The 22,921-nt window shown below is 38.0% G+C and overlaps 1 protein-coding gene across 1 annotated transcript in view; it reads right to left on the bottom strand.

The window, feature by feature from the left end:
- NRXN1 (neurexin 1) overlaps positions 1 to 22,921 on the bottom strand; it is a 973,903-nt gene that overhangs the window by 537,829 nt on the left and 413,153 nt on the right. Inside the window, exon 9 of the mRNA XM_023746047.1 lies at positions 3,183 to 3,621. Coding sequence (XP_023601815.1) covers positions 3,183 to 3,621 — 439 coding nt within the window. The remainder of the gene's footprint in view (positions 1 to 3,182; positions 3,622 to 22,921) is intronic.

The raw sequence follows: 22,921 nt of genomic DNA, 5'->3' as shown, positions 1-22,921 counted from the left end.
TAGTATAGCTATTCACTCAATCTTTTAAAGTCTGCTTTATATCAAACCAATTTAGTGTGTAAATATAGAATTTAATTAAAATACTATATATAAAATATTAATGACTACAGTTATTAAAATTACATTAAACTCCCTTGAGCTTGGCCAACATAATATGAGCTTTCTTTCTTTCTTTTTTTTCTCAATTTAGTAAAGGACAGAACTTGGTTTAGTGAATAAGTTTTGGTTTTTATATTGTTTGTTCCAGTTCACTAATCTAAAATTATAATCATATAAAAGTACTTTGCCATGAAAACAACACCAAACATAGTAACTTAAATTTTCCATTGGATTCCCACAAAAATCTCATGTTTTATTTGTTTTCTCTCTTAGCCCTCTTTGAAGACATCTCTTTCTTCTTTCCATTTAGCTTTGACCTTTTCCAATGAGGGTATAAAAAGGACAGTTAATAAATTTTTGGTAATTTGAATGAATTAAAGAACTTTAAACAGAAAAAGTAGATTTTATTATGCTTGTGGATTAAAGTATCTATCTGATCCTTATTGTACTAGGTCACCTAAAGAACTTGGGGAAACTATTTAGATTGTATCACCACTGATGTCTGGAAAGAGTCAGATAGTTACCAGACTTACATGGTGATAACTGCATAAGATATATAAATTTAAGTCACCATTTTGTACACCTGAAACTAATAAAATATTGTATATGAACTATAATTAAAATAAGTTTTAGAAAAGACAGGAAAAAAATATCCAGGTATAAGTCATCATTATCAAATAAATAATGAGTGGTTTATTTCCCTTTTTACATTCTTTTGCATTTCCTAAAATTTTGACATCAACCATGTATTTCTTCAGATAATTAGAAAATACCTCATTCGTACGGGAATGAAATACAACTGATCTGAAGTGTGGTATTATTTATCTCTCTGATCTTCCGAATGTTGTCCACTTAATTTGATCAGTTATGTGTTAGGTTGTAATAAAGTCTAAAAACCTACATATTCTCATAAATTAATTTCAAAATTTTATTCTAAATGCGCTTTAAGTCAAACTATGATATCCACAAGTTAGTATTCTAAAACAGAAGATTAGTCCATGTGCCTATCCTCCTCTACATCTTCTGTTTAAAAGTTCTTAAGTAGCAACTTAACTGCTAACTCTAGAAATAGGCTGAGGGACGCCAAAGGGAGCACTCACTCAATTGCAACATCACTGTATTCACACCAATGTACTCTTCTCAGCTTAAGTCAGAAAACCATAGAGGAATCGAATTTCTAATGGAATCTGTATAGTAGAGCAGTCAAGAAAAACATTTTGCTGTCTACTGTCAATTATCTAAGACACTCGGGAAAAAAATGACATGGCACGAACTGTAACCATTGTCCTAGCGGAGTTCCGTAGAGAAATGAAAGAATGACAACAAAGAGAGACCAAGTTCCCAGAGAGTGAGGAATCAGAAACAGAGTATCTGAGATACCTGGGGTTCTGAGCTTTCTTCAATTCTTCTCCCTCACAGCCAACTCCCTCCTAATTTTCATACATTCCATATATTTATTTTATTGTGCAAAAAGAAGATATTTCTAGGAAGGGAAACACAATCTTCTTGATTTGTAAACAGGAAAACAAGGTATAAATAATAGTGAAATCAGAAACTGTTTCATTGCAGAGAAGTAGCAAGTGACAAATGAGTCTATGACCCCTCTCAAATAGGATGGTAATCACAGACTATTGGATCTGAAAGAAGCACTGAGTGTCATCTGGTCTGTGGCTCTCAAATTTGGCTTATTATTAAGTCTGCTGGAAAGCTTTGCAAAAATATAGAATCTTAGGTCCCATCGCTGTCGATCCCACTTCACTGGGTCTGGGATCGGCAATGAAGTTGGTCCTCCCAATATGTTTTACACAGCAAGCAATTCAAGCCCCCCCCCCCACCCCGAAATGCCTTGGCCGAGTTTCTACTGGTATTTAGTGGAAAATCCAGAGCGGATGGTATGTATATGTGCAAATGAGAGAGTTGGGGAGGGAGAGGAGGAGAGTGGCTAGGTCTAAATTCAGTTGTCTTTTATTAGAAGAACATAATTTGATTTGTAAATGAGAGAATCAGAGTATGGAAGCACAGAGTGAAGACGGTAAAAGAAGTAAGAAGGAATATATAGTTGTATATATAAAAAACAATTGCTTGCCCCCCCCCCCATCTTTCACAAATGCTATGATCTCTGCCTATATGATTCTTAGCAACTCACTGCTCCCCCTACCCCCATGCTACTCATCTTCCTATGCCCCAGCAGTGGGGAACCTTTTTTTCTTTCAAGGGCCATTTGGATACTTATAACCTCATTGGCAGGCCATACAAAGTTATCAACTTAAAAATTAGCCTGCTATATTTGGTCAAACATTTAATTACCTCACCCCTAATACATTGGCAGGGCCAGACTAAATTATTTCACAGGCCTAATAAGGTCTGTGGGCCGGGCGTTCCCCAGCCCTGCTATGCTCCCTACCCCACTCCAGAACTTCAGAGTAAAGAAATTATATTCTTTTAGGCCTTCCCTACAAGTCCCTTTCTTTCCCTGCCACACACGCACACAGCTTCAGGAGAAAAGGTGTAGCAAAAAAAACCCCAGGTGAAATGAATCCCTATTGGTGGAATTCCAAACATCTTTCACCAGGAAGGAAAGCGACTTGGAAGGCAGTAGTTTTGCCAGTGTCCTTGAAATACAACTATATTAAAGTGTTTTTTGATACCTAGTCCTAACTCGAATAAAAAGTGTGCTGTATTACACTAATGATTCTCTGTATGGATAATCATTTTTTTTCATAATTTAGATTTGCCATTTCAGGCACCTCCAAACACCCAATTATGTAAATGTTCATCGGTAATGCCAGAACACTAAATTTTGTCATTTGTAAATCCAAGATAAAATTTCTTGCAAGATTGGACACGTGATTATCCAATAAGTATTCACTTAAGAAGCCATTTGAGCATTTGGAGTTTGATGCCCAACTATGATGATTAATTAGCTCTTTCTATGATGTGAAACAGAAATAGCAACAGATAATTTCCTTTACCCTAAAGTCAGAAATGCAGAAAATCTTTAATATCTCTTGGTTTTAATTCCTTAGGAAAGGGGTGGATGGGATATTCCAGCAGATAAACAGCATGGGAAACAGATAAATTACCTGACCGTCCATCTCTCTGGAAGTCCACATGATACCATTCTCCATCATTCACCTTCTTCTGCAGGGCTTTGATTTTTATTGTACCTGACCCCATGTCTAGGAGGAGGTAGAGGTGGCCATCCAGCATCTCAATAGCAAAGAAGTCAACCTTGATCATCTGTGGGTGCTTGGCATCTTTTTGGTGTCGTGGCTTGCCGTGGCTAAATAAGATGAGGCCATTTGGCTCTGTTGTGCGGAAATCAAATGATATGGAGCCTGTTTTCTTTGCATTCCATTTAGGCAAAGAGATGAAAGACTCCGGGGTTTCAAAGGTGATTGGGTCCAAAGTTGCAACATTCTCACATTTAAATGCCACTACTCCATGGATCTTCATCTTAGGGTCTCCTTGCTTGGCAAGTCGAGATAATTCCAGCCTTACATCATTATTTTTATATACAACCTGTAGGCAGAGGATAACAGTGAGAGACCAGCTCATATTTTAATATTTAGAATGTGTTGTCATCAGCTCCTGTAACTGGTGAGTAGATCAAGAAAAGGTACACAGTGTTCAATGCCTTTTGATGTATAATGCTATTTTTTTCAGCCAAGTAAAATGCAAGTATCAACTCATTGAACAGTAACCATTCCAATCTAATGTCATCCATATAATGTGCCTGCACACACACATGGAAGCTGCCTGTAGTTAACTCAAATAATTTGAATAAATCTGCCGAGAGCTTGTATTTCAAGTATGTGTAGACTTGGATTTATAAAAGCCATTTGCTTTCGTTAGTTGACTATTATACTTTGTTTGTTAAATACAAGTATTGAGGTTTTTCAGTTTTCTCATGACTAAACTAACTGAAATGAAATACTTTTGTATAACAGTCCCCTACACTACAGAATCTCTGCTAGTGTCTATATATCCATGGTGATATACAGGATGGTACAAAAGTAGGTTTACAATGGTGAGTACATGAAATACTGAGTTTATTCTTTAATTATTGTTTATTAATCATTGTATTATTTTCCATATGAACAACTGTAAACCTATTTTGTCCCACTCTGTATATGTCATTTATAAGATAATCACAAGTTGAGGAGAAAAAATCCTACATTTTCACAGAAAAATCATAAAATACAACTAAGGTGCAGAAGCTCGCTCTTGCCCTGCCCTACATTAGTAACTGTCTGAATAATGTTATGTAATTCTGGAACACAGTGTTTACTCTGGATCCATTCAACCTGGATCACTGGTGCTCCATTTCACTTTGAAGATAACGGATGTGGAGCAAAGTGTGTCCTGTACTGTCATTTCCTAAGGCACTTCATCTAAAGTGGTGGGTGGTGCTGATCACTGGTCCTAGGGTTGTTTTGGAATCCAAATAGCACACTGGGCAAATCCACTGGCAGGTCTCACAATATCATGCATCTGCCATCACATCACCTTAATAAATGTAGAGCGATTGTGACATAAGAATAAAGAGAGATCCATACCCTTTCTCCACAAAATGCATATCATGGATAATTACATTCCCCAAAAAATGTAGGTCATACAGATATAAGGGTACATTAGTTATCTATGTCCAGATAACTGTCTAAAATCTTTTAAGAGGGCACTCAAAATTTCACAGCAGCCAACACTGTCAGATTCTAAACTCATTTGTCCATGTGTAAGATTGCATTTTTATAACAGAAAAAGTAAGAAATCCTGTCTTTAACCAGGTCAACACAGCAGTTAATTCTTCCAAACCCAAGGCCAACTGAGCCAAGAGTTAGTGTGGCTGATGAGTTTCCCGAAATGAGGAGTTAATGGATACTTTATTTTTTAGAGTGATTAAGAGTGCATGGTCTGGTATTGGACTCCCTAAGTTCAAATTCCACCTCCAGCATTACCTTCTTTTTGTCCCTCATAAGGAGATAATACCATATAGGATGGTTACAATGATTAAAGAAGCAAATGCATATAAGTGAGAAAATCCACATAAAGGCAATCAATCCAATGCCAGGTACATGGTAAGATTATCAACTACTTCAAACTGCATGATTACAAATATCATCCTCTCTTTACTAAGTAGACACAGCGATATTCGTTCTAAATAAATTCATTATAAGGAAACATTTACAAATTATGCACACTCACATAAATGGTATTTTATACTTGATTTGTGCCAACTAAATAAGTCATATATTTCAAATGCTAGTCCTAATGTTTTAATCTTTCTTTATGTTGAGGAAGGATTATGCTAAAGAATATCAGATTCCCTACTCTTTGAACAAATATGTATAATGGTTTAACAAGCTTCTATTAACAACAAAAGAAGAGAAAATGAATGTAAGCAATAGCAAAAAGGACTTAGATTAAATCTTAAGTATACTTCCTAGAAAACAGAAAGAGCTCTTAAGCCTTGGGAAGGTTGCTTTAGAATTGCCGTTTTTCAGCATCGTTACAATGTCGAGAAAACACTGTGCACAGATGATTTTCCACTTTTATAACCTCTCACCATAATGTGCAAGCCACCCCAAATCATTTTCCATTTTCACTTGTGATTTGTATTTTAATATCTGGGAATTCTTTTGACATGGATATTGATTAGGAATGAATATTTTCTGACCCAAGTGATAAGAATGATAATGCTGAACAATGCTAACACATTTCCTTTGCAATAAACCACAGCAATGGAATTAGGCGTTTCTGACATGAGCAAGTGGGCATAAGGGTGGGTATATTGCCACACGAGTCTCACATCAGCTACCTGAAGGATGAAGGATGTGGGGACTGGGCAAATCTAGGTGGGGGTTTCAGTGAGAGACTTGTAATGCTATCAGCGAATTGGGTGTCCTGGTGATAGGGAGGTTTAAGTTCATGCAGAAGAAAAATAGGGATTCCCTTGATCATACTACTTCGTGTTAGCCTTGTACTGTCCCTCCACCCCACACCCCAACAAAGAAAATCAATATTCACCAGATCCTGTGCTTTATGTAGGCAGGGACCCTGCTCACTACAGCCCAGCACTAAGATCAGTGCACCTGGCACAGAGTAGACACACAAAATATTTGGTGCAAGTTGAATAAAATTCTTCCTTTACTTTTTATAAAAACCTCAATCCCAGATTACAGAGTACTATTAATAACAGTATTTACAAATATAATTAAAATACAATAGAATGTCCCGCTGGTACGGCTCAGTGATTGAGCATGAACCAACAGTTCATTGGTTCAATTCCTGGTCAGGGCACATGCCAGGGTTGTGGGCTCGATCCCCAGTGAGGGGCATGCAAGAGGCAGTCGACTGATGTTTCTCTCTCATTGATGTTTCTATTTCTCTATCCCTTCCCCTTCCTTTTTCTCTAAAGTCAGTACAGACTGTGGTACTGTGGACTAATACCATAACCTAGCTACTATTTTCAGCCTATTTCTCTAGGAAAATGGAGAAACTCCTGTGCATATAAATGGAAAGCTGGCCTATGTATTAGAAAACTTCACTTTCAAACCTCATTTTGGAGGGTGTAAATTACTTTTACAGTGAAAAACACCCAGTTTAAATTCCCCAGAGGTAGAATCATTTTCCTAGAAGAAGTGTCTTGAGGAAAAGCACAATGTGTTTTTTTCCCCCTTCTCATTTTGTATTCTTTGAAAGGCAACTCTATAAGATAGAAAAGCAATTTTGGATGGGCAGGCAGATAGCTCTCAGCTCCATGCTATTACTTCATGTGACCCAGATTTCATAATCACCGTATTTTTCTAAAGTTAGACGTATCTTAAAATGGCCTGAACATAGTTCAATTATAATAACAAGGAGTAGCCAGTAAGCACTCCATCTTCTAAAAATTCTCATGTAAGCTCTTTTTGGCTTCTTTCTTTTATGTTTCTCAGTCATTTACCATTATTCACATATCTCTTATTTATATCAAGTTGCAATTTATTTAATAGTTTCAACTTTCAACACATCTCTATATACTCTAGCATCTTAATAATCAATGATGATATAGTATTGTACACTAATTTGGATCTGTTGTGGAATCCATATTTTTTTTGGAATATTGACTTTTTCAAGAGTAATTAAAAATGTTGAATTTCACTTCCTGCTTCGTAAGCTTATATCATTTGTCTCCAAAAGATAGTCATAGTATAAAATAGGCTTTTCTGTCATTGATTTGTTATTTGCTGTTTTAGTGGGTAGGGGTTGCTTTGTTTTCGCTGCCATATAATTTCCACACACTGCTATGATGATCTTTTTCCTTTCCTCCAACATTTGTTAGAATTTTTAAAATGCCCCTCACACTTAAATGTGGAAGAAGAGGAGTGATATGTTTGTGTTGTAGGCTTATCACTCTAAACGAATTAATGTTGTACAATATAAACGTTGTAACAAGGGTAACAGCTAACATGGCACTTGGTAGATGGTCAGGGTTTTAAAGTAATGAATAGAGCAGCAGGGTCAAAGTGATCAAAGCAAACTGGGGGGAATCCTTGCACATCCTGATATTTATTCACATTGTAGTTTAAAGTGTACAGCAGACTTTCTCTGTAGATGAGGTTTCTTAGCCAGCAAATAGGAAGTAGCAATTGTAGGAGTTTTTCTTTCACCCAGGAGAGGGCTTCTGTGCATGTAACAACAAAAACGACCACTACAACAACAACCATATCAGTTCAGATTGATGAGTGTTTACTGTCTGCCAGGCTTCGTTACAAAAGATTTATATGAATTACGTGTTTACTTCTCACAAGCATCTTAGGAAATAGATAATGGTACCCTATTTTATCAACAAATATGTGGGGCCACAGAGCTCAATGAAAGTCTTACATCATGACCATGTCTAATACTGTTTGAATATCTCTTGATGTTAACTTCAAACTTTGTCTTAGTATCTCAGCAGGAAATCTCAGCTGTTTATTTATTTATTTATTATTGCACTTGCTTAGTAAGCAGAAGATTCACAATCAAATAGCTATTTGCCACCATGCAAATGGATGACCTTGTTATAAGTTACATGGGTTATTCCAAAGACCAGGATTTTCCCTTTCATTTGTCCTCAATTAAATATTTTTAAATGAATCAAATATTCATGGAATTTTTCATGTGCCTCTTAATTAAAATGTCTCTTCAAGTTTGATTTAAGCCAAGGGGCCTATCACTCTGTTTGCAGGACTGTAATGTAGTTTTTCAACAGGTATTTCATTCATGATATGTACATTCTAAAATCCCATGTGGCTTAAGAATTACCTAAGGGGACTGTTGTTTTCGTTGTACTTTTTGTTTGTTGTAAATGCATTTGATTCTTTCACTCTATTAAGAAAAAGTGAGGATATCTAAAATGCCTGAATTTAATTCTTATTTTCTCCTCTCTGTGATCTGTTCAAGCATCATCTATTCATAGCAATGTGCTCATTTCAAAATACAACCAAGGGTTAGCCAGTAAGTGAACAGTACAAGGGCCACCCCAGCAAGTGGGAAGAAAATTGCATTTGTTTTGTCACGACCTAGATAAGGAACAGCTCAAAAAAGGAAATAAAATGTGTTACAACTTTCATCCCCGGCATTAACTTATTTATTATTTTATAATTCATTTTCAATCTCACACCTTCATTTTAACCAGATAAGTACTGATAAGGTGAGGTACTGGAGAAAATACCATTTTAATCACTCCCCTGGGCATATGCCCAGTGCAATAGAAGAACATGGCTCAAGGAAAATAAACCAGTTTAATTGCTCTTAAATACTTGCGATGGCCATGTATATTGGTAATGTGTAAACTATGTGTGGACACACATAAACACACACAATTTATATACTATCCAATGTACATATGTTTATATGTAGGGTGCCAAACCTGCTATCATTATGCCCAGAAAAAAAATCACATGTATGAAATTAGAGAGTTCTTATAGTTAAGACACACAGATGGTCTGACTAATTTGGAATAAAAATGTCTGGGCCAAAAACCAAATTTTAGCACGTATAGACTTGGCATACTACAAAGCAAGGGCTTTAGCCAGAAAAAGATTATTTTATAATTTTAAAAAGTAGAAAATTAAACAGATTTTCCTCAAAGCTCCTTAGAAGAGATAAATCTAAAAGCAGAGTAGAAGCAAGGTGGTCACTTTTTTTAAATCACTGCACTCAATATGGTCCTATCTTCTATCCAAGATCAAGTTTCTTATGCAAATTCATTTTCTTACACGGAGAGCCTAGCATATATTTACTATATTTGCCTATAGTAAAATGTTGAATTTAACTGACCAAGGGATTAATAGGATTTTAGTCACACCATAGACATTATCACCTGTAATTCGAATATGTCCACTTGAGGCCAATGTGCGTCTAGTTGTACGACTTACATTTGGGGTAAATGAAGAAGGGGTGACAGATAGGAAGGAAAGTGTAGGAAATGTACAAGCCCAGTATAAAGTATCGCAATACATCTTCAAAAACAAAGCGTAGCATTGTGGAAAGTCTATGTAAGAGAGTTATATAAGGCATTTTGAAAGATAAGAGGGTGTTTTTAGGAGTAATCTTTTCCCATTTTAATCCTACTTTGAGAGTCTGTGCAGATAAAATTTTTACCTAAATTAAAACTTTCCCCATAACAAAAAGAAAAATTAATTCTGGAATATAAAAACAGACCACCATAACATTATTCCTCAGTAAAGATAACTGTAATTTAATTTGAAAACAAAAATTAGTTGAAATTTGGAGAGGAAAAAAAATATTTTGTCTAAGCCATGTAGAAAAATAAATATTTTTGCTTAATTCCAATTAAATATACTCAATACATCCTATTCATAAAAAGAAGTAAATGGAAAAGGAAAAGAAAAACTTTCTGGCTTTTGCCCTTTCCTCATTCCATAATAAGTGAACTGCCTAAAGTTATTTAGACAACATTGGACACGATCTGTACAAGTTAGCCATGGGAGCTAAAGGACTGTGCTGTCCCTGTAACAGCTCTATTTTATGAAGCTTTCAGTGGCATATACATGTGACAAAAGAACTCAAGTTCCATTAAATAAGAATGTCTATTTTTCTCACGTTAATGATTCAGTAATCAGCCCTGGCTGGTTTGACTCAGTGGATAGATAGAGCATTGGCCTGTGGACTAAAGGGTCCCAGGTTCAATTCTAGTCAAGGGCACATGCCCAGGTTGAAGGCTACATCCCCAGCAGGGGGCGTGCAGGAGGCAGCTGATCAATAATTCTCTCTCATTATTGATGTTTCTATCTTTCTCTCCCTTTCCCTTCCTCTCTGAAATCAATATTTTTAAAAAAGATTCAGTAATTCAGTAATCCTATGGGGGAAAATGAAAGAACAAAACCACTATTGTCAGTAATGTGAGATTTGAGGTGTCGATTTCAAAAAAAACAACACAAAAAAACAAGCTGAAAATTAAGATCAATCTTTTTTTTTTTTCAGATGAAGACACGGAGGCTCAGATAAACTAAGGGACTGTCCCAGTTGGCATCAAGCTCAGATCATGAACAAGTATTGGAGACTTCAGTGTCCAGTGCTCTTTCAAGTTTATTAAAAGAAATAAGCAGACCAGTGAACCATCTCTACCACAGAAGCAGAATGAGGAGAACAATTACAAATGAGCAGCCCTCTCTTATGCAACAAGGCAGAAAAGGAAGTAACTAACTTAAACGCAATCCTAATTTTAAAGCTGTGTTAGCTTCACAATAAGCTAAAGCGCAAATATAAAAATAAAAGTCCTGAGGGTAAAAAATCTTGAAGTTATTTTCCCCCACTAATGATATTTAGAAAGACACTGAAAAAGTTAACTAGAAACAAACTTGCAATGTTGACTGTTATTTTGCAATGAAGTGATGAAGATATTTTCCGCATCAGTCTTTCATGATCTTGCAGAATGTAACACCTCATAAATTAAAGTGTCTATTCCAAGCAGGCAGATGCTGCTAGTAAGGGCAATGCATGCCTACTTTATCCAAAATGTTAAAATTGTCTTCCAGGCTCAATGAGAAAAAAGTAGCCACAATTATTTTTTTTAAGGGAACATATTTTCCAATGAACCAAGAATGATGTCTTTAAACTGATAACAAAATAGTGGCACCAAATGTTATATCTAGGCTTACAAGGGCTATTCTTATAAATCCAGATATAACATTAAATACTTACATGTACAGGTTCTGTTCTTGTACATTCCATTGTTTCTTTTTCCCTTGATCTAATTCTACTTGATTTAATTATCATAGCTTAATAATATGTTCTAATATATGTTAGTCCCCCCATATCAAGACATTTACATTAATTATCCTAATAATGTTTATACATTGTATCATAGAGGTTTTTGTTTTCTGCATGGATAAGTTAAACATAGGTGACAGAACTATTGAAGTTGCTCTAATCTAGCTTTCCAAGCTGTAGCAAGCCAAAGCTGGTGGCTATTATTCATTCACACTCAAAGAAAGCTTTATGTAGCAAAAGAAATTATCTCTTGTGTAAAATTACAGTCCTGTCATTGTAATTATTTGTAAAGTTCTAATTCATAAATGATTGCAATCATTTTGATTTTAACATGTCAGTGAATGTGGCCTCATGCCAGAAAATTGAATCATTTAGTATTTGGAGGACAAATGTACAACTAGAGAGAAAAACAAAATCAGAAAAAAAAGTGAATTAGCACACCAATTACTCTTTTTCAATAATCATGAGGCCCTGGTAGAGCTTCTCGCAGCAAAATAGCTGGAATGGGTCCGTCAATGGAAGAGATTTGGACGCCCTGGCAAATGGCTCAGTGCAGGAGACAGCAAAGAGCCCTCTGACCGCACTGCAGTGTGGCTCTCTTCAGAGGCAAGCCACTGGCCCCAGAACACTCAGCTAACAGGGCAGAACCAGGAAGGAGTGGACAGAATGTGGATGCCTGTCTCCAAAGCCAGGGATAGACTATAGCTCTTTTGGTTTTCTTTCCATGGGACTCTTTTTATGGCAGCTAAGTTCCCGTCAGCAATAAAAACTGTAGGCCTCTAATAAGCCTCCTGGACCTGAGATTTCAAGAAGTGGTTATCTGACCTGTGGTTACTGCACTCAGGTTGTATGAATCCCCTTTCTTGCCATAGCTGCTGACCTTGGCTTAAAAAAAAATCCTTATTGTTAAAAGTATTACAGATTTCCCCCTTTTTTTCCCATTGACCCCCTCTACCCCGCACTCCCCCCAGGCCTTCACCACACTATTATCTGTATCCGTGGGTTATGCATATATACAGCCTTTTCAATCACACCACCACCTAAGAACCCTCAAAGGAAACAGGGAAGTGGACACGGAAGACAGCCAACGCTGTGGCTTTTAGCATCCTGAATGAAAAGACTTTACAAAGTAGACTTGTTCCCGAGAAGCTGTGTGTCAAAATCTGTTCCATGATGTTAATATTATTTTATGAAGGCAATGCATTGCATAATCAATAGGTATATATGGATAGGGATATGGTTATGAATATGGCTATGAGTGTGGATATAGATTCAAACAGCCCTAGGTTCGAATTCCTGCTCAGCTACTTAACTAGTTACACTGCCTTGGGCAAGTTCCTCAGTTTTTATGAAGTAGTTTCCCTCTTTGTCAAATGAGATTGTAACTACTTATTTTGTAGGATTATTTAAATACATACCAGTACAGTACTGAGTTCTTGGTCTTGAGCATTGAGTGACGAGGAGCCATTGTTACTTTTATGGTTTAATGTGTGAGATCCTAAATGTTTGAGAGGGGAATGCTTGTCATTTAAGTAAAGAAGTGATTAGGTCTCTTAAAAGCAAAGAAGCATTCTGTAAAGTAATCACTGTCAAATCCTAATGCTTAGGTGAATACTCCCTAAATTTCATAACTGTTTGTTGTCTCCCATGAACTCTACATTTTGAAAGATTCCATCGACTAAACAAATAGTATTTATTAAGGGATACTTAGTTGTATGATTTTATTTATTTATTTATTTATTTTTAATTAAATCTTTATTGTTCTGATTACATTTGTTCCTCTTTTTTTCCCATAACTCCCCTTCTCCCAGTTCCCGCCCCACCCTTCGCCCTCACTCCCCACCCACTGTCCTCATCCATAGGTGCACGATTTTTGTCCATTCTCTTCCCGCATCTCCCATTCCCCTTCCCCCCCCCCCCAAGAATAGTCAGTCCATTCCCCTTCTATGTCCCTGATTCATTGTAATCACCAGTTCATTCTGTACATCAGATTATTTATTCACTTGATTCTTAGATTCACTTGTTGATAGATGCATGTTTGTTGTTCACAATTTGTATCTTTACCTTTTTCTTCTTCCTCTTCTTAAAGGAAACCTTTCAGCATTTCGTATAATACTGGTTTAGTGGTGATGAAGTCCTTTAGCTTTTCCTTATCTGTGAAGCTCTTTATCTGACCTTCAATTCTGAATGATAGCTTTGCTGGATAAAGTAATCTTGGTTGTAGGTTCTTGGTATTCAGTACTTTGAATATTTCTTGCCATTCCCTTCTGGCCTGCAAAGTTTCTGTTGAGAAATCAGCTGACAGTCGTATGGGTATTCCCTTGTAGGTAATTGAGTCTCTTTCTCTTGCTGCTTTTAAGATTCTCTCTTTGTCTTTTGCTCTTGGCATTTTAATGATGATGTGTCTTGGTGTGGTCCTCTTTGGATTCCTTTTGTTTGGGGTTCTCTTCGCTTCTTGGACCTGTAAGTCCATTTCTTTCACCAGGTGGGGGAAGTTTTCTGCCATTATTTCTTCAAATAGGTTTTCAATATCTTGCTGTCTCTCATCTTCTGTCACCCCTATTATTCTGATATTAGTGCGCTTGAAGCTGTCCCAGAGGCTCCTTACACTATCTTCGTATTTTCGGATTCTTTTTTCATTTTGCTTTTCTGGTTGGGTGTTTTTTGCTTCTTCGTATTTCAAATCTTTGACTTGATTCTTGCGCTCCTCTGGTCTGCTATTAGGTATAATATTCTTTATTTCAGTCCGTGTATGCTTAATTTCTAGTTTCTTTATCGTAGCATCGAGGGTCTCATTAGTTTTCGTGAGGCTCTCCTCGAGTTTTTTGCAAACCCTCAAAATTGCGATTTTTAGCTCCATATCCTCCATTTCTGTCATGTTTTTTTGTCTCCGCATTTTTTATGCCTTTTTGGTGCACCCCCTTGTGGTCTTTGTGCGCAGTCTTGTTCTAGTTAAGCCCAGATTGTTGTAGTTAATATAGAGGGATTTGACCACCAGGCTGACTGGCTGCGAGAATCAGCTGTGTGGAAAACTTCTGTCCTCTGGGAGGTGCTAATCTAGCCTTTGCCTGAAGCGATCCGGCAAATGGCTCTGTGCAGGGCTTGGGCGGGGTGGGATCAACAGGGCGGGCGGAGGGAGCAGTTATGGCCGCTCTCAGTCCCGTTCCCAGAGGCTCTGCTTCTCAGAACCCCGGCAGCCGCTGCAAACCTCGGAGAGAAAGCTGCCCTCAGGTTCCAACTGATGCCGGATAATCCCACTTCTCCCGTTTGAGTCTGGGTCCCTAGAGACTCACCCAGATCTGGAGCCCAGAGTCTGAGACTCACTCGCGACCGAAAACGACAACCGCGCCCTCAGCCACCAGCCCGCTTTTGCGCGCACCTCGATACCTTTGTATTTTCCACACTGCGCCTCCTCTGAGCCTCCTCTGCGTTGTCTTTCCTTCTAGTTGTAGAGTCTCTCTTCAGCCAGCCTTCCTGTGGTTCTGGGTGATGTCCGTTCCGTCTTTTAGTTGTATTTTTGAAATGGTTGTTTGCGGCAGCAGTCTCCGGTGTTTACCTACGCCGCCATCTTGTGGGAGGCAGTTGGATGATTTTAAATTTATTAAAGCATCTAAATGACAAAATAAGGTAGCTTGTGTACTCACACTAAGTTGACAGATTTATAGCCTGATGCATATAGTTGTTTTATTTCATTTTTGCTAATAAGAGTGGGCAAGGATGTTGCCTTTTCTAGGTTTGCTGAAAAGTTGAGCATACATAACTGTTCTTCATTTCTAATTTCAAGGACCCTAAAATTATGAGAGCTCCAGATTGGCAACTGTTATTTTTTAATTATGACTGCTAAGCACTGGGGTATTTCTTCTTAATGCGTTCTTTAATTATTTCCTTTGGAAAGTCCCGAGTGCTTCAAATGTCAGATGGGTTGTGCCTTTTGCCAAGGGTTGCTTAGTTAACTGTTTATTTAATGAATGGGGTTCCGTGTGCTGCTGAATCTCTCATGGTACACGATAGGAAGTTCTTGGCAGCATTTAGATTGGAGAACTGAGAAACATATTGGCTCTGCGGAAGCTCAATCAGCTCCCAGGCAGGAGCAGGGCCTCTGCCAAGAAAAATTCACTAAAATAAAAAATACAAAGACCGAACATTCACACAATCCAAGGCTAACTGACTCTGGTGTGCGGGGTTAAGTGAATGCTGGAGCCAGGTATCTCAGGTAGTCCATGAAAGGAAGGGTGGAAGTGCTTCGGAGTTTCGGTGGAGGAACAGAAATGGGTATCTCCTTGATTTGAAGGAGGACAATAAGCTTACATCTCTGGATTGCTTGGAAAATTCAATTAGCTGCTAAGGTAAAAAAAAAAAAAAAAAGAAAGAAAAGAAAAAGTCTTACGATGTTAATTTCCCATGTTTCTTCCTTATGGAGATCAGTCTAAACCTCTGTTTATAAGTGATTGAAAGGTATAATGTTTATGCATTTCAATTAAGAAGTCATGAATAATGATTACTTTTAAGTGGCAACAACAGTTACTGAGCATCCTAGACTAAATATTCAGATGGCTACATTTCTAAAATGATTTGGCCAAGTACCTAGACATTGTATAAGGACTGGCTGCCAAATAGGTTTTCTATGAGAACCGGGAACAAGAAAATGTGCTGCAATATTATCTAGGCTCAGAAAGGTCCCAAACCCACTAAACTATATGTATTTTACTCAGTAGAACTATAGAATGATGAGGGGATTGGAGATTTAAAAAAAAATTAAACACTAGTTTGAGTAAATAACTATGAGAATGTATTTTTAGTAATTCAAGATGAATCACACCAGCCTACTTGGCAACACTGTAAGAATACCCAGTCATGTGTGGAATCAGCGCCTGTTGCAGGCATCATGTCATCAGCGCCTTCCTTTGGGTCATTGCATTCTGCTCGCCTGTATCCCAAACCTTTTTCCTTTCTGTAAGGACAATTTTCTTAGTCAGCCTTGCTCTCTCTCTCTTTCTTTTTCCGACTAAAGTTTAGACTGGTTTACTGAAGGCTCCTTGCATTCTTGGGCCACCAGAGGCCTTGGATGGCTCCCTGGGTTCCTGTCTGTTTGGTGTCATTTTCTTTCTTTATTCAGAAATTAAGAGGGCAGGGCTCATCAGCACATAGATGCTGATCTGAGGGGAGGATAACCACCTCTTAGGTGGCTAAATGGACACGTGTTCTCTCCAGGCCTAATCACTTGGCTGTCTTCTTCTACCCCAGCTCAGTACTAAACCACCCCTCTACCTCCCAGCAGATAGCCCACAGATTGGCCATTTATACCCACTTGCTCCTAATTGCCTTGGATTAGCTGATATGTTGCTTGCCATAATATTAATGTGAGTCATGATAGCACCAATAACCATCCATTAAGCACCTTCTAGGTGCTTTTTTTAGCTACACTACATAAACTCTCTTATTTCTCATGGCAATCTGATGATGCAGGCATTTTTATCCCCATAGGAAGGCTCAGAGAATTTAATTATCTTGTGCAAATTGCATAACTAATAGATGACCAAGCAGGAATCCAATTCAACATGTATATGATTCTAGACTCATAGATGGATTTTTATGCTCCCCATCATCCCCTGGGATATTGGCTGACTCCTGTTTACTTAGTCAGCACTGGTCCTGGACACATTTTTTCAATCTCATCTCACCCTCTCAAGTAAAGGGACACCTTATGCCTTTTCTCTTCCTCTGCCAAGAGGTCATTTGATTAGTTGTGGTTTTCGTAACATGACTGGTAAAAGTTTCCCTTAGGTGCCATCCCATTCTCTTTCTCCCTTGATTTTAGGATGATTGTTCTCATGCCCATCCCATGGTACTCTGAGTTGGTATCATGCGAATGCTGTGCTCATTTCACTCTTAGGACCAAATTACCTGACCATGTTTTCAAGGGAGTACAAAAACTTGTTTTGAATTTTAGGAATTCCTTAAACTAAGATTTTATAATTTACCTTGTAACTAGAAAATAAAATATGGATTTAGCATTAGTAGGAATGAATTTCTAAGGGTCAGCTTCCAGGGACTAGATTTAGATTTGGTTACTATGGCCTTATTGAGTCAGCAAGAGAGTAGTGATGCAACAACAGCATATATTGGGGACTTTTTTTTCATTGTAACAAGCTCAGTACAGCAGGGCCAGAACTAGGGAGAATGAGTGGGGTGAGTGAGGCACTCACCTCGGATGCAAAAAAATAAGGTGGAGAAAAAAATGCTAAAAACTGAGTAATCAAGACAAATTATATTTCAATGCAATATATTTTAAGTTAATGCAAAAAAGTACATTATGAATAGAATATTAAAAAATGTAAGTAAAGATAAGATCGAAATTACTGCTTATTCCCTTTGCTTCATGCCCCAATACAGTCCAGTATGGCATTGCATTACAGTATTTTTCTAGGTTTAAAGAGACCAATTTAATCTATTGGAAACCTATTTATTAGAACAAGTGACAGTAACTAGAAGTAGTTATTTTGGGGGAAAATCATTAGATATCATTAAAATTAAACCACTATTAATTTTTTAAGAAGCACTAGTCATTAATACAACCACTTTGACCCAAAGGATAATAATACTAACACTTACTGACACTGGTTTAAGCACTTTACTCATTTAATCCTGAGGACAATCTGCTGAGATAGAAGAACAGGCTCATGGAGTTCCCAGTGTGCATTCATCAGACCACAATGTCTGTGCAGCTGTGCAATATGGTGACTCTGGTAGAATCAGAATCCCCAAGTTCACATAGTAAGTGGCAGAACCAAGTTTCAAACACAGTGTGGATCCAAGGTCCTTTCTCTTAACAATATTTAGAAGTGCATTAAGCCCCTCAAAGATGAAGTAATATAGCTTTTTTCCTACCTCAATCTGCTACCCTAGTTAACCCTACAGTGCTGTAACTTTAATAATAATTATGCTAAGAATAAAAATCTTGACATAAACTTTTATAGAAACTAGCCAAAATTGCAAGGTGCATGTGTGTGTGTGTGCATATATATATTTCAGTGACTTTCCATTGAAATCACCTTGAGAGGCAATCATATTGAATTTAAGAACTTCAAGAGATCTCTGACATTCACCAATTAATCTATAGGTCAAATGCATAAACTGGACTATCCACTTAAGATAATTTTACAAAATACTGATGAATAAATAAAAAATGAATTCAACAGCTCACAGGCACTAAAAGGACAATAGAACCTCCTACCCTCTGACAGTGTTGTTAGACTAACTTCTACAGGCTTGTAACTAGTATTCTTGCATCAATCAGCTAGTATGACCAACACTATAATTATATGATGAAGCTAGAGCACTATAAAGAATTATAAACAAGAGAATAAGGATTCAGAATAAAGCGTTTAGATCATATCTAATACATGGACTCTTTCAAGAAATCACTGTGACCAGTTCATGCTATTCATACATGTGAATTGCTGAATATCTAGTTTACTACTAAATTTAAAAGCAAACAAACAAAAACTTCAATGGCCCTGTAGAGTATTTATTATTGATGTTTTTTTTTTCAGGACTATAATACACTAATATCAACATGGGAATATCTTTGAGGAGCAAGATAGAGGGAGCAAGGCTGGGTCTTGGGAAAATATTCTTTCGGAGAGGAAAGAGGGTTAGGACATGGGCTGGCAGCTGAGTATTGAGGAGAAGAGTCAAAGGCAGAAAAATCTAGAAGTAGATTATAAAATACCTTTATTCTACACAAAAAGTTTGGCATTTCCATAATATTGGTAAGTAGGTCAGTGCTATTAATAATAGTGTTAATTGAGATTTATAATTCAATTTAAAATTATTTTTTTATAAATGGCGGTATATCCAATAATCTCTGCTCCTTCCTCCTCATGGTAAGGTACGTGATTATATTTTGAAATTAAAGCGTTGTCTGTAATTTGGCCACTTTTTTATTGGATCTGGGAGAGGTATGTACTCCAGCACTATATTTCATGACACGCAATTATAAATCTTTCTGTGTTAAATAAATATTAATGAAAAAATGTGTTCTCTCATGAATGACAATGTGATTTTCCTGGCCATTCTTCTAAATGAGGACATCATAGTGATGCTTTTTATTCTAATACGTACCAGCAAGGGAAAGGCGAGTGAGAGGGGTGGGGATAAAACTCAATGGTCACTTCATCACAGTGTTCAGCTCTTTTTGACCAGGTCACAAGAGGTCACTTAGCAAATGAAGACTTTCTTTGAGAAGCAGGCCTAAGCTTAAACCCCCAATCAGAATGCCTACACTGGAGTTAAAAATAAGCATTTCTTGGTCATAGCTTTAGCTATAAAGCGAAGAACCCATTTCTTAAAGAATCTAGTTGACACTAGGAAGACCTCTAAAGGAGAATATTTTTTTTTTTTTGTAAAAGCCACATTTTTTCTAGAGGAAAAGGGAATATCTGAAAGGATGTGTACACTTTAACATTTCAGCATGGGTTGGGAGGTGCTCATGATCCAGAGAACAAACCACAGAGCAGCAAATAACTTGGGGGACGTTCCTGCCACACAGGAAGGAGAAAACCACCCAAACGCTTGGGGGAAGAGCTTAGAACAAGGCGGGAAACAAAGGGAAAGGAGGCAGAAGGAGTGGCCCTCGTTCTCAGCAGAGCTGAACCTGAAGAAGATTGAACACCCAGATATGACTGGAGAAATCACAAAATACTGGTGCTGGTCCCACACTCTCCTGGGGAACCCGCGAGCCTCTCAGAGGGGCCCTACTTTGGGAAAGATGCTCTATCCATCGAGGCCTGGAGTCGAGGCAGTAATGGCAGAGGGGCATATCTTAGGAAGCCTCAAAGACTCCAGAAAGCTCCAGAGGGGTTCTTGGGGTCCACAGGTGGACCTAGAAACAGTAGGAGGAACCAGAAGAGATCTGGAGTCCAGACAAGGAGCTTTCTGGAATCTTGGACTGAAAGGTAACCATGAAATCCCACAACCTGAAGGGCGCATGCTCACACAGTACCCAAACCCAAATGATGTCTCAGTACCTAAAGGAGGGCTAGAGGGCAGGCTGGATGAGAGACATCACAGGGAGGTCAGAGAGAATCCCAAGGAAAGTCTTCAGACCAGAAATCCCTCCCCCAGATTCTGGGATGGAGAAAAGAGAAATTCCCCCTAAAGAGGAAAAAAACTCTGACCAAGAATCTGAAATTTGAGTTGACTGAATATTTACTTCAAACAAATGCTTTTTAAACAAGAAGAAAATGAATGGTCTAAAATTGAAGTTTTTATATCACCTGCCCTCAAACCACCATTAGCAGGAATGGGAAATTAAGAACAAGATTACTACCAGGAGAAATAAATAATTTACATCCTTTTCTGCATATCTTCTTTAAATTGCATATTTTTTTCTATCCTTCCTACTCCCATCCTGGTACAATAGGAAGACAGTCTATATAATGAAAGCTTCCTGATGCTTAAAATACGTGGTGGACACTAGGCAAATGATAAATACGATGCTTGCCCAAATTCTGCTGCCAGAAATTCCAACACACTCTGGGCAAAAAGTACACAATTATACTATTTTCTTTTTTAAATGAAAGGGTCTTGGCTGATCTGACTTTTTCTGCTCTTGCAAACCTATCTCGTGGCGTGTTGTTTAATAAAAATAGGCTTATTTAGCCCATCTCCTATGAGGGTGACATTAGTAATCTCATAGTTAATGATAACAATAATAGCTACCACTGGTCAATGTCCAGTCTGTGTAGTCCATGTACACAGCAGGAAGTGTCATTAATTATTATATCAATTCTCCAAGGTGGGTTTTTTGTGCCCCTATTTTCAGTATGGCAATCAAAGCTCAGATAGTATAAGTAACTTTCCTAAAGTCACACAGCTAATAAAAGCTCATTCCATTATATTACAGTAAATCCCAATAAATGATTTCTAACAAATGAATGGACCCTGACAATTTCTGAGGTACCGAGAGGTCAGTGAGAGCTAACTTTCTTTTTCCCTATCCAACATTCATCTCCAGGAGTATTCATTTTTTTCAATAGATGAAACTTACTGAACATTAGAATGATATTTTACCCAATTGTGCAAATTTGGGTTTTCAGTTTTCTCATCTGATCAATGGGAATAAAAACTGTCTTCTTTCCCTCTCAATATTAAGAGTATTTCTAGCCTTGGGTTAGTTGATATAGAATTGAATGATATGCAAAAGTACTTTTATGGTGAATCAAAAATGTAGTAGTATATTCATATCTAAAATTTATATCAGCTCTGAGGATGATTGGGGAGAAAATTTCAATATGTGGACTTTGTGTCAGGGGCTGGGCCAGGGACTAAAGACATAATCCTATATAATAAAGAGCTAATATGCTAATCTGACCGAACAGCAGAACAACTGTCCAGATGACCTTCCAGACGAAGCCAGGGCTGCGGGGGCCGAGGCAGCTGGGGCTGCGAGGGCCGAGCCCCTTGCACGAATTTCGTGCATCGGGCCTCTAGTGATAAATAAAGATCCAGTCCCTGGCCTGCAGGAGCTCCAGACTGATGGAGGGAGTTGGGAACATAGTAGTTGACAGCAGTAACAAGAGTGAAACAGACAGAAACAAAAATAATGTTGCAAATCGAAAGTGAAGCATGTGGATCTCTGCTTCCAAGGCCTCGGAAACAAGGCCTGGAAGGAAATATCTCACCCACAGTTGTGTGGTGGTGGTGATTTTTAAATTAGTTTGTGAGAAATATGAACACCCTAGAACCGTGGTCAGCAAACTGCGGCTCGCGAGCCACATGCGGCTCTTTGGCCCCTTGAGTGTGGCTCTTCCACAAAATACCACGTGCGGGCGCACATACAGTGTGATTGAAACTTGTGGCCCATGCGCAGAAGTTGGTTTTCGGCCTAGGCAAGTCTATTTTGAAGAAGTACTGTTGATATTTGGCTCTGTTGACTAATGAGTTTGCCGACCACTGACCTAGAAGGCATGTTTTACATTTAGAGCAGGGGTCCTCAAACTTTTTAAACAGGGGGCCAGTTCACTGTCCCTCAGACCGTTGGAGGGCCGGACTATAGTTTAACACTTGGAGTGGGGGAAACGAGTTAAGTCGGCTCGCGTGAATTGCGCGTACTCCGCGGGAGCCGTCTTTAACTCGGTTCATATAGATTTGCGGTGGAGTGCGGGAAACGTGTAAACTCGGGCCGATTGTAACTGCGTATTACCAAATATTTGTTTGTAATCCACCCTTTTGGTGGATGGAACAAAACCAAAAGACAGAGCCATCTTATATTTTGGCGGGAAATTCACCCCACACCGGAGTGTTAAAAAAAAAACTATGAACAAATTCCTATGCACACTGCACATATCTTATTTTGAAGTAAAAAAAACAAAACGGGAACAAATACAATATTTGTATTTGCATGTGGCCCGCGGGCCGTAGTTTGAGGACCCCTGATTTAGAGGCTCACAATATGACAATATCTTAGTCCATATGACCAGCCAGTAAAGATTAGGAATGAAACAGCTGCTCATTAGAAATGGAGCCCCAAAAGGATTTAAACTAAGTAGTTTCAAAA

Source organism: Myotis lucifugus, unplaced genomic scaffold (genome assembly GCF_000147115.1).
Source record: "Myotis lucifugus unplaced genomic scaffold, Myoluc2.0 scaffold_6, whole genome shotgun sequence".
NCBI classification, from domain to species: Eukaryota; Metazoa; Chordata; class Mammalia; order Chiroptera; family Vespertilionidae; genus Myotis; species Myotis lucifugus.
This window is presented reverse-complemented; position numbering and strand designations above follow the sequence as displayed.